Source organism: Alligator mississippiensis, chromosome 1 (genome assembly GCF_030867095.1).
Source record: "Alligator mississippiensis isolate rAllMis1 chromosome 1, rAllMis1, whole genome shotgun sequence".
In the NCBI taxonomy this organism is placed as follows: domain Eukaryota; kingdom Metazoa; phylum Chordata; order Crocodylia; family Alligatoridae; genus Alligator; species Alligator mississippiensis.
Genome location: NC_081824.1, coordinates 275,580,062 through 275,592,251, shown reverse-complemented (window position 1 = coordinate 275,592,251; position 12,190 = coordinate 275,580,062). Strand labels below are relative to the sequence as shown.

General features: G+C 37.9%; 1 protein-coding gene across 6 annotated transcripts in view; it reads right to left on the bottom strand.

The window, feature by feature from the left end:
* ROBO1 (roundabout guidance receptor 1) overlaps positions 1-12,190 on the bottom strand; it is a 1,177,688-nt gene that overhangs the window by 429,090 nt on the left and 736,408 nt on the right. Inside the window, exon 1 of one of the 6 annotated variants that reach the window (XM_059720632.1) lies at positions 7,894-7,939. The exons of the other annotated variants lie outside the window; for them this stretch is intronic. Coding sequence (XP_059576615.1) covers positions 7,894-7,918 — 25 coding nt within the window. The 5' untranslated portion in view covers positions 7,919-7,939. Of the gene's footprint in view, positions 1-7,893; positions 7,940-12,190 lie in introns of those variants that run through there. 6 annotated transcript variants of the gene reach the window in all.

Sequence of the window (12,190 nt, the reverse complement as noted above, 5' to 3'; positions counted from 1 at the left end):
TATTGTTCTGATGTAGCCTATGGAAGACTTTCCTGTGATGGTACAATAAACAGAAAAATTTTAGCTTTTGGAGAAAAGGGGAGCCTAATACTTCTTTAAAAGAAATTAACTTGGTGGTCTAGAAGGCTATTCCACTGGGTAAAAATAAATCCTTTTATTAACTGTGTACTCTATATATAGAGTACACCCACATATATAGAGGTATATGTATACGTGTGTGTACCCTCTCTCTCTCACATATATATCTATCTATATATCTATACACATACATACATACACACACACACACACACTTTTTACTCAGAGTGTGTGCGTATGCGCACTCTTTCTTAGGGAGAGGGGGGAGAGAGAGAACTATAGTATGTATATGAATTGACTTCCCAAATACAGATAGCTTTTGAACCTATATTCTCTCTAAAATTATTACTTAAAATTTGCAAAACTTTCTCGGGTATGTAACTTAAGAGTAAAATAATAATTCCTACACTTTAATATGTGTAAAGGAATATAATTTGGCTTAATAGTTGCCATGGAACTACATATGTTCCAAAACATACCAGATACATTATATGTCAGACTTTATTTTTTTTTAATAAAGTTAAAACATAACTTAACATGTTCAAAGAAAGGTTAGCTCAAAGCTATAATTAAAGGAAAAATAAACCTGCAAGCAGGGCTGGGAGGAATAGGACATCTGGATGGACTGTTAAAAACCACAAAAAAAGTGAAACATTAAATGACAGAGAAACCAGACCAGCAGTTTAGAAAGCTTTCTGCAGAGCTCTCCTGTGACACTCCAGATGCTTGGGAATTTCAGAACACACAAAAAGAAAAACTGCTTGCTAGTGAAGTGTTGCATACAAGACAATTCAATGAAGGGTATCATCTGCAGAACGTTTGACCAGAAAGCCAAATGAACTGCCATTAATATACCCACATCTATTTATCCACCCACACTTTCCAAGCTTCTACTTTTTCTTACCTACCAACTAACTACAGCTTTGGTGAAATAAATCCTGAAGTATATTTGATTATCATAAAATATGGCCTTCCATTTATGTCCCCAAATTATCTCATTTGTGAGAGAGAAAATCAGGGGCTCCAGGTTTCCAACTATGACCCCAACTACCAGTACAAATGACAACTAGTTATATAAATTATCAGTCAAGAAGTAACTACTAAGAACCCTGTCTCACCTGCAGAGTCCCAACATGTTTATACTGAAGACTACTTGGAAATATCTGGAAAACATCCCAGGCTAGACCTTTTTGCTAAACCTGCTTCAAAAAGAGACCAATATAATTCTGTACTAGAGTAGTTTAGCTTTCTGCCTACCGCAACTATTTTCCTTGCTGTAACTTTTTCCACTCAAATTAACACCATTGCTTTAGGAACGTACAAAAACATTAAAATATTATGTACTGCTCTGGTCTTGGAACAGCCTGGTCAAACAAACAAGAAATATAAATTAAGGACTAAATATAGGACTAAATAACTGCACAAGATACAAACTATTCCCACTCTGGAAACCAGAAGCAGAGAGTATGTAGTGCTTTCCATACAAGAAACTTCAATAGTGTACATGTCTGCTGACAGAAAGGAAGCAAGGCACTGGACAGGAAAGAATAGTAATTCAATCTTTCAGTGAACAAAATAGCTAAGTTTCCTCTACTACACAGACTCTCCAGTGCTGCAAGCACTTATGCACAAATTTAACTTTAGGCAAACAAACAGACCACTTGAATTCCACGTATCTATTGCAGTACTTAAAGAAAAACACATGCTTCATATTTGCAGGATTTGAATCTTAGACTTCGTAGTTTCTTTAAACAAGAAAATGCTCTTTGAAAACTTTTATTTAAAAGCTCAGACAATAAAGCACTTCCCCCTACCCCAAGCCACAACATATTGCATATAAACAGCATCATAAAATGTTAATAAAGGATAGCATTCAGGAGAATAAATGTTAGTAAACAACTTCTCTCACCCAAAGATCCTTGTTAAATATTCACAGAGAAAATAGCTTCAAGTTAATATCAAAGACAAAAATAATTTCATCCACCCTTTATTTTTTTTAAAGGGAGTCTTCTGAGCACAAACACTGAAGAAGCAAATATATATATATATTTTTTTTTTTTACTATGTGTGGGGGGGGGTACGTCCCCCCCCCCACACACACACTATTTGACAAAAAATTCAGATAATTTATGTATATATTTCCTAGACATATCAAAAACCCTTGCACATGTGAGGCTTCAACTCCATAAACAGAATGGAAATGATGGAGATTTTTGTCTTCTTTATAAGTAATTCTTAGTCTCTTGAGTAAAAGCTGCTAATTGTGCCAGTCATTCTGAATGATGAGTGGCAGTTTTGTGATCTCAACTTTTGTTCAAGAGACCTGAGATAATCGACCTATTTTATCAGTTCTAGAGAATCTGGAAAGCAAAGCCAAAGTATCCACCATCCTTTTATTTTCAAAAGTAACTATATGCAAACTTTTCACTTGAGAATACAATTTCAATGTCAATAACCATGCCCCATATCCAACAAAGTTAGCCTCCTGCCTCAAAAAAAGGGTGAAAAAAAAACCAACAATAAAAAACAAACCTTTAACTGGTTCAAATCTGTTCTTCTGAAATAAATGTTTGTTTCTGAATTTTACAGTTCTTCTAGTTGGGCCAGATTCTCAGCTACTGTAAAATGACTTGGCTTCATTAGCATCAGAAGATGCACCGTTCTACAACAGTAGAGGAACTGGCATATTTTAATCGAATACATCACAAACAGAAGAATCTGATAAATGACTGAAGCAACAGAACAGCCATTTCTTTAACTTACTAACCATTCTGAAAACCTCTCCCTACTCTGAAAAGGAAAGAAAAGCACTTTAGATCAAAAGTGTCAAACTCACCACATGCCCTGAACTGGATCCAGATTATGGGGTTCCTTGTGGGCCAGATCCATCCCAAGATGCATGGCAATGATAGCTCTGGGTCCCACTACAATCCCTGCACAATAGCCACAGCAGGCACCGCTTCTGCACGTGCTGTGCTGGAAAAGCAGTTCCACCTTCAATACAGGGCGCATGAGAGCAGCAGCTCTAGCACCAATACAGAGCATGTGGCAGCAGCAGAGGGGACAGCAGAGGAGACAACAGGGCTATGGCAATGCAGACAGGTGAAACAGCCAGAGGACTACCAGGGCTGTATCACCCCTGGCTTGCTGTCCCACCAATCACCATTTCCACCAGGGTCTAGCAGCCCCAGATGCTACAGCAAACCACTTCCCCAATAGCCATGTCCCCAGCTGGGCTGGATACAGGGTTCTGCAGCCTCAATGTCTAACACCCCTGTTTTAGACTGTTGTTAATATATAAACAGACTTCAGTATGAGAGCCAACTGGTCAGAAGCGTCTTTTTCAGGCTTTTAGATAAGTAGGTAAAGTATATCAAGCACTGAATAACCATATCATTTGTTTCATTCACTTAATTTTTCAGAATTTAAGTTATAGAAGTCCCACCTCAATTAAATTCTTATGAATTTTTCCAATCATCCTTCCACCAGATGCACATGCTATTGGGAGCAAGTGATTCCTCTTTACTGGCTTCACATTATAATAAAAAGATGCCTGTCACTAGGGAAGGTCAGAAGTGGAGTATGGCAAGAGGGAGAGTCTTTGTTCAATTCCGAAAAGAAGACGGTTTGAAAACCAAGTCATTCTTGCATCCCTTTCCTTACCAAGTAGAAATGTAAGCCAGAATATAAATTTAGACCATCAGTGAGGGCACTATGCCACTAGGGTGAAAAGCAAGGAGTAAGACCACTCTGATATAGATGTGCTCTATTCTTACCCAGGTGGGAAACCAATAAGACAAGTCAATTACCACCCTGGTAGTTTTGAATGATTATTTGTATTGGGTGATAAAAGACCAAAAGCTGAAATAGGTCTGTTTTAGGGAACACACACATGCTGAAAGGAGAGACAAAAATTGAGAACACAGACTTGAAAAACATTTGCTGTTTCCACCTGTTGGTTATACATAACATAAACTAGAGAACTAGATTTGCCTGGAAATACTAAAAGAAGCATGTTTTATGAAGTCTAACACTAGAAAAAGAAACAGTCCATGTCAACAGGCATCCATCAGACAGAAAGAATCCAATAAACGCATAATGTGCTCAATGCCGGGACGTTCCATTCCTGACCTCATTTACCTGCTAGACACCTGGCAGACAGCTGGACTGCACACACACACCTTTTAAATGTCCAGGCATGCTGAACTGGCATCAGCAAGCTGCACCTAGGTGCTGGGATCCCCACACTTGGCATATGTGCAATTGGATTCGAGGAATTTTACCCCAGGTCCAAAAACTGTACATCCTTCCATGCCAAACCTTGAACACCTGGCCTAGCAAGAAGTGCAGTTTTTGTGATTTGGAATAAAATTTCTAAGATCCCATTGCATGATTAAATTATCATCTGCCATCATCTCCAAGAGACACAGAGACAGAGACAGAGAGAGAGAAAACACACCTCAATCTTGTCAAATCAATTCCTAAACCTGCTAGGGCATGACACTGTTTATAAAAGGCTAAGTACAAAGCCCTGACCTCTGCATTTCTATCATGACCTCAGAGAATAGAGCCTACTCACTCTACCTAGTCCTTAAAATTTAATGATGTCAAATAGGGTTACTATACTTCAGGAATATATGTTTTATCAAAACTGAAAACTGTTTATTTTGTCCATTACTGGTAATCCTTTCTGTTTTGGTTTTCTTTTTTTTTTTAAACCACAATGTAGTAACTCCTCCTTGGGAGTAGTAATCAGAAAGACTATGAGACCAGGTGTACAGATGTAGTTGAATAGTCTTGCCAGTTCTAGCATTAACGCTTCTACAAAAAACACCCACGATTACACAAAAGGATTACTTCATCAAAAGAATAAATCATAAAAAGGCAAACAAAAACATCTTTTTGTTCAAGAAATACTGAATACAGGGAGGAAAACTAAAAGAGCCAGTTCCATCAGAAGTTCTTTCAGCTTCTCATTCCTCCTTCATGCTTTTAACATGGTATATCAGAGTAATATCTTATGAGAAAGCTTTTAACCTTTGTTTGTATTTTGCTGACGGTTATGCACAGCTTCCCTCACAACTAGTTCCCCAATATTTAAGTTCAAGATCCAGTCAGACATTTGAGAGAAGAAAGGAGTTAATTACCAGTGTAATTTAGGATAACCATCCAGAAGAAAAATTCAACCACAATAGTTGAGTTTTAATCTCATTAGGATTTTCAAATATATTTCATCACGTGACAAAATAAGAAGTTTTCATGTCTAAAAGTTAACCTAGAAGTAGATCCCCCTTGTTTTAAATTCATTACTACTTCAATAATGTTCCATTTAGAAGATAAAAAACACAAGTTATAAATTGAGTTTATTTAATGGGACTTCCAAGTTCAAATATTCAAGTGCATCCAGTTAGAATTTTTTTTTTTTTAAAGCTATGTAATTTTCACATTTTTCCTCTCTGTAAGCTAGTTGCTCACTACACACAATGAACAGAAAACAAGAGTTTCTTTGTTGGCGTACATTAACTCAAAGCTGTAAAAGTCATTCAGCCAAACTTTCACCTTTAAACCCTAACCTGACTTGTAACAAAACTTGTAGCCTCTAAAATTACACTGGGTGTACCCAGAGTTAATCACCTTTCACTCTTCAAGCACAGAATAATGATCTTCCACTTAAGCCTGAGCCCTTAAAAGTCCACAGAAAAATGTATATATATCTGGAGCTTAGAATCATCAGTGAACTAGCTGAATGTAAAGTCAATATTGTCTGCTACAAAAAAGGAGGGGAAAATGTGTGTTCCAATTTTTGGAAGCTGGATATACCTGAATGTACATTTAAAGATATAGCTGAATATAAATTTAATCTCTTCATGATAAAGATTAAATTCATTATTTCCCAGAGAATACAATCAATTAGAAGCCCAATCATTTTAGGAATAATACAAGCTACAGAGTAGCCTTTTTTATCATAGTTTATTTTGAAAATTTGATTTAAAAAGGAAGAATAGTTTTGAAAATATTATACCTCAACAAATGATAGAATCTGGTTAGTTTTGTAAGTCTCCACTGCAGTAGTTCCTTGCCCTAAACAAGCAATATCTATACTCAGCTTTTCACACTTAACTGACTCTGTCTGCCTTTAAGTCTTTTGCTAATCTACAACGCTGGTAATCAAACTGCAATTTCAACAGTCTCATCTGAACTACATACAGAGAAAGCATTTCACTTGTTTCTATATATTTAGTGAACCGGGTACAGAATATATAAAACACAAAATATCTATATAGCCATATTTACTAAATCACCCCCAGAATCCCTGCCCTATCCCAAGACAATAAAGGACAATGCACAACACAATAAATTTAAACATTAAACACTTTGAAAAGTTTACCAAATTAAGAAACCAAAATAAAAACCAAATGCCTCAAGAAGTCCAAAACAAAAGGTATAGAGATATGGTGGAAACTAAGAAGGACTCTGGGAAAGGTATTAATAGGGACAACAAAAGGTATAATAAACCTACCACTGAAATGAAGGAGAAAGGGGGAGAAAGAGGTGGGAAACCCCTACCCTTCCACACACACACACACTTAACCTATGCTGACAAGTAGCCAGTTTGAAAATTGTGACAGAAGTTCTGACATTTTCCTTCCTTTTAAGCCAGAGAGCTGAACTAAGATTATAAATGAACTTTTTCTTAAATACAAAGAGTCCTCAATCGAATACCACAATAATAAAGCTGATATTTAAAAGAGAAGTAATAAAATCCCAGCAACAATGAAATCAGCAGCAAAATGCCATTGATTTCAAACGGGGCCAGGATTCACTAGTTATGAGTTTTTCACCCTCAATCTTTTTTTTCTTTTTTCCTAGTAGACTATTACCAGCATACAACCAGAAACTATTTTCATTTTTCTTTACATTTTTCCTTATTCTAAGTTTAACTAAATGAACTACTACTTCAAAATGTCTTCTAAACAGTATTTAACAAGTGTAACAGAGTGTGTACACCATGTGCTTAGATGGAATAAGATTCCTTGGAAACAGTGCACAGGGCCAGAAACAGACTTGATGTCAACTGGCTCGGATTACACAACTAGGAGCAAGTGCCCTGGTCACTACATTGAAAAGGAAAGGCTTTGTTAAGCTGATATGGCCTTTTATTTTGCTAGAGTGAGATAAACAAGTGAGGGAGGTAAAAAAAGGTTTCGAAATATACGCAAGTGCAAATGATCAACTGTATACTTACAAGAGTTGTGATGAAACAGCCAAGTTACAGAGTTCAGCAAAAACCCAATTATCTGGAGGCTGTTGGCCATTAAGCCTGGGAACATGATTTAATTGGAAAAGCTGAAAGAACTTGAGTTTTTTAGTTCGAAGAAGAGAAGATTGAGGGGGATTATAAAAGGGTAATTATGAAGACACTAGAGATGACATTTTTTCTGTGGCTGTAAGGGACAGGACTAGGAGCAATGGCCTCCAAGTGCAGCAAAGGAAGTTTAGGTTGGAGATCAAGAAAAACTGACTATGGGAGTGGTCAAGCATTAGAATGGATTACCCAGAGTTGTGGAATATCCATCTGCACACATTTTCAAAAGCAGGGGACACTTAGCTCAGATGCTTTGCTCAGAGATAATCCTGCCTTGAGGGGGCTAGACTAGATGTCCTCATGAGGCCCCTTCCGGCCCTACATTTCTGTGGTCTTATTAATTTTATTTTCATTTGTGAGGGGGAAGTAACAAAGAAGTGTTGCTTTTCAGTATGCAGAAGTACAGACATTCCTATAGAAATGGTAAAGAAAAGAAAAATAAGTCCTACCTTTTAGAGACAGCAATGCTGACATGAAGTTTCAGAGCACATATCCAGCCAGTCTTTCACAAAAAGGTATTAACTCCATAAAACAGGGCAATCTGTCCCTTTAAGAAGGAACAGTCAAGCCCTGTTGAAAGAGCCCAGCTGAAGAGCATTTGGACAATGAGGGAGTGTCCCACTGGGAGCTTAACACCCCAGCAGAAAGCAGCAAATAGTAAGGGAACAGTTTGCAAGCAATAGGCAAGCTGTGAGCAGAACAAGCTTGCTATCAAGGGGAGGCCAGGCTGCTATGCTGGGATCAGAGCCAAAAGGGCCCAAAACAGCACAGAAGGGTATGGTTTTCTTTATATGATCATTGATTTGCTACTCAAAGACTGTGCTTTATTTGGGAGGACTGGCTGAGGACCTCCTCAGGGAGAGAAGAAAAACTTGATGGCAGAAACCAGACAACAGTATTAGAAAAAACTTGCCTGCAGTACCTAGACAACACACTTATACCCCAGTAATGCAGTGACTCTTTTCTGAAAAATCACAACTAGTCCTCAAAATTAAGTCTCAAATGTAAGTATCTGTACCTCAAATAGATTAAAGATATACAAGTCTGTGATGGACAAAAGAGAATAAGGTATGCTATGCTAATATTGTTCCCTGTTGGTTGTCTCACGATTAAAACACTGGTTTGAGATTCTATTCCTAGCCCTGCCAGATTCTGTGCAGCCTTAATGTCTGCATGCCTTAGTTCTGTATAATGGGAATAATATGCTTCCATTTCCTGAGAGGTAGTAGAGGTTGTGAGGAACACCATACTGTGATGATAAAGACCATACAAATTAAAGTGCTGATACATGAGAAAAAAAGTGTTGTTTGTTTGTTTGTTTTAAAACCTATCAAAATATTTGTCTCTAAAGGACACAAACATGAGACACGTGGGATATAAAACACAGTTAAGGAAACTGGAGGAGGATGGCCAAAAAAAAAATAAAAGCCAACCAGAGAGGAAAAAAAACCCACTTTTCAGCTAACCTAGTAAGGAGTCTACCCCCCTTAAACCCCTAAATTAAAGCTGTAATTCTACCTTGAGGTTTTGGCAGTAAGCTTCAAAAGCATAATGCTGCCCTCAAAACCTTTGAGAGTGGCAGCTCTGATATTTTCTTGTCTTGTGGATTCACTGCCTTAAAAACTTTGCCATGCTCCTTTAATACCCATGTCATAAAAGACTAAATTGTTTATTGTACTAAAAAAATTACGCTCTTCAACACACACATTCCTCTGGCTTCTTCACTGTCTTCTATAAAAACTTGGAGAAAAGCAGAAGTATGCTTATGTCATCACCATAATCCACCTATGGATTTACAGTCTTATGAGCAGTGAGAAGGAAACACAATTCCTTATATGAAACTAAGCTATAAGTGTTCAGCTCAGTCATTTTTCTCCAATAACTGCCAAAAACAAAACAGGGTGCAGACAACGTTAGCTGGAATAAATACTGTGCGTCTCGATTTTCTTGCCTCACTACACTTGGAATTTTTTTTTTTTTTTTAATACTTGACCAAAAAAACTGGTATTAACTAATTTTTAATCAAAGTTACTACTTAAAAGCCTAAGGGAACACACATGCAACATGAATAAGGGTAATTTTATGATTTTTTTTTTTTTAAATAAAAAAAAATGTAAAATACTCATAAAAAAAAAAAGAAAACCTTATTGAGTATCAGCATGAGGACAGACATGCTATTTGAGCTGTTACCAAACATCACTGACTAGGAACAGGTCCACGACTGTTGTACATCAGAAGTGTCTGCACATATGGTGACCTAGTGTCCAGGTAGAACAATCACGGGTCAACTTCTGACTGACACCAGAGGGTGGGAGTGAGCAGGCAGCCCAGCAGGCCTCACAGTGAGGAAGTAAAGGAGTTGGGGAGGGGAGGGCATTAGGGCTGTGCAAAGCTTCGGTTGCTGATTCAATTTGGTGGAAATTTGGCCCGATTCAGCGGCTGAATTTCCGCATCTGAATAGAATCAGGAGACCCTTTAATCTCTCCAAGTTGAATCGGAACCCTCTGAATCAATTTGGAGAGATTTGGAAAGATTTGATGATTAGGCCATAGACACAGCTTTAAATATCAATAATTTTTTCTCTGATGTTCTTACCCCCATTTACTGTTTTCACTTCTCAGCCCTAATCAGTTTTAATATGCAACATTAACAGAGTTGTGCCCAGGCCCTCAATTACAGCCAGTGGACAGGTAGGGACACAAGGGAAAGTGAGAAGAAAGGCTTGAGAGATTCAAATTATGAATCAGCAAATTGTTTTTATTTCAGCATGTTTTTATTCTTTTAAGATTTTTTTAAACTATATATTTTAATTTAAATATGCTCAAGTTCAAAGATATCCTCACAGAATAGGGATAATAACTGCTAGTGATATACTATTTGAGACAATATATTCATGTAACCTTTTTAGAAAAATTTATAAATAGGTCACAACAGACCATGGACTGCATTAGGGGCCCAATCTTACAGGGTTCCCAGATCCTCCTCTATAGATTAGTAAAGATTAAAGAATACCACTCTACCCAATAACATTTGGTGCTCAGTCTAAAATATCCCATTAAGCATCCTTGTTAACAGCAGTATATGGAGACAAGAGATAACAGAGGTGACTACCTATCCATAAACCCTATTGTCTCTCTGAAAGTTACCTGTACACAGAGTCAAGCCCTCTCTCTCTCTCTGCCTAATGAATGGAAGAGGATGGCTGGGGGTGGAATAGATCTGGACAAGGAAGAGGAGCCTAGAGATAAATGCAAGATGGGAGGGGCAGCAGAAACAAAAGAGGAACATTTTGAGCAAAATTTTTTTTAAATTACAAAACACTTCTATGACAATCACTGTCCAGCAGCTGCTCTGAAGAAAGCAGGAGGAACCAAACTAACTCTCCCAAAAGATATGCAATTAAACTCAGTAGCAAACTGCTTTGAACAATGTATTGAGAACTGGCTTAATCTGGTGACAATCTGTGAACAAAATTGTGACGAAATAGATGGAATTGTCATAGCCAAGTTCTCAACATTAGGCTGAAGAGAAATGTAGAACGTATGCTGGCTGTACTGAAGCCTATTTCCAAAGCCTTGAACAAAGGTTATATTAGAAAACAAGAATGCACTTTTTGTAGAAAACAATGATTAAGTTGAGGCTTCCTGACCAATGATTTAAATCATGATTTAAACTACAATTTAAACTGATTTGATTTAAACGGATTTAAATGGATTTGATTTAAGCAGTAAATCAAATCTACCCCAGCCAGCATTGGGCTGCCCAGCCTGATCCTGGGGTCCCTGAGCTCCAGGGATGAGTAAAAATCCCATGTGCTGCTCATCTGGGCAGCATACATTGTTTCAGAGCTCCCCATGCACCCAGAGCCATATAAATCCCATGTGCCACCCACCTGCTCATCCCCAGGCACAGGGACCTGGCCATGGAACCCTGATTTCCCTGCACCATGTGGGCTTCCCAGCTGGGCAGCAGAGTGTTTTGACAGGTTCCAGGGCACAGTCACCACATATTCAGTTTAAGATATGATACAAACAAGGCATGCAGTTACTCCACAGTGTACATAGCATAACTTTTTGGCTCATTTACTCTATTACTGCGTCTTAAATAGATTTACACATGTGGCCAAGTCACTATTTAAGGCACGCTTAACTTGTTAATCATGTCTTAAATGTAACATGGGTCAGGGGCCAGAATAATCACAGCCACATTTCCTGTACCACCCCATGCTGGGGTAATCCTCCTTTGGTCGGCTTCACCTCTAGGATCTGACTGCAGAACAAGTGCAAAACAGCCATACAGCGATCAGAATCTGGGCATAAATTATTTAAACTAGTTGTACAGTACTACCATAATAAAAGCCTAATATAAATAATGCCATCAGTGACAAGCAATACTGTTGCTAGAGCTTAAAATGGTGAGACAAAAGTTTATGTGAAGAATAAAATATTATGAACTGAAACAAACTAATGTATTGCATAAAATGTGTTACAGTTACATAGGCAGACAAGGTTCCTTGGGTGAATTTGATATCTTTTATTAAACCAACCCAAATGGTTGGAGAATAGTTATTAAGCAAGCTTTCGGGTTCAAAAACCCTTCGTCAGGCTAAGGAAGCTGCAGCAGTTGGTGTGCTCTCTTCCTGGATGGAATGAAAAGTAAAGAAGCCAGAGGCTGGGCTGGGCTGGGCTGGGCTGGGGAGTCAGTTGCCAGGCAGATTATAATGTATCAAAAATCCAATGTCTGTGT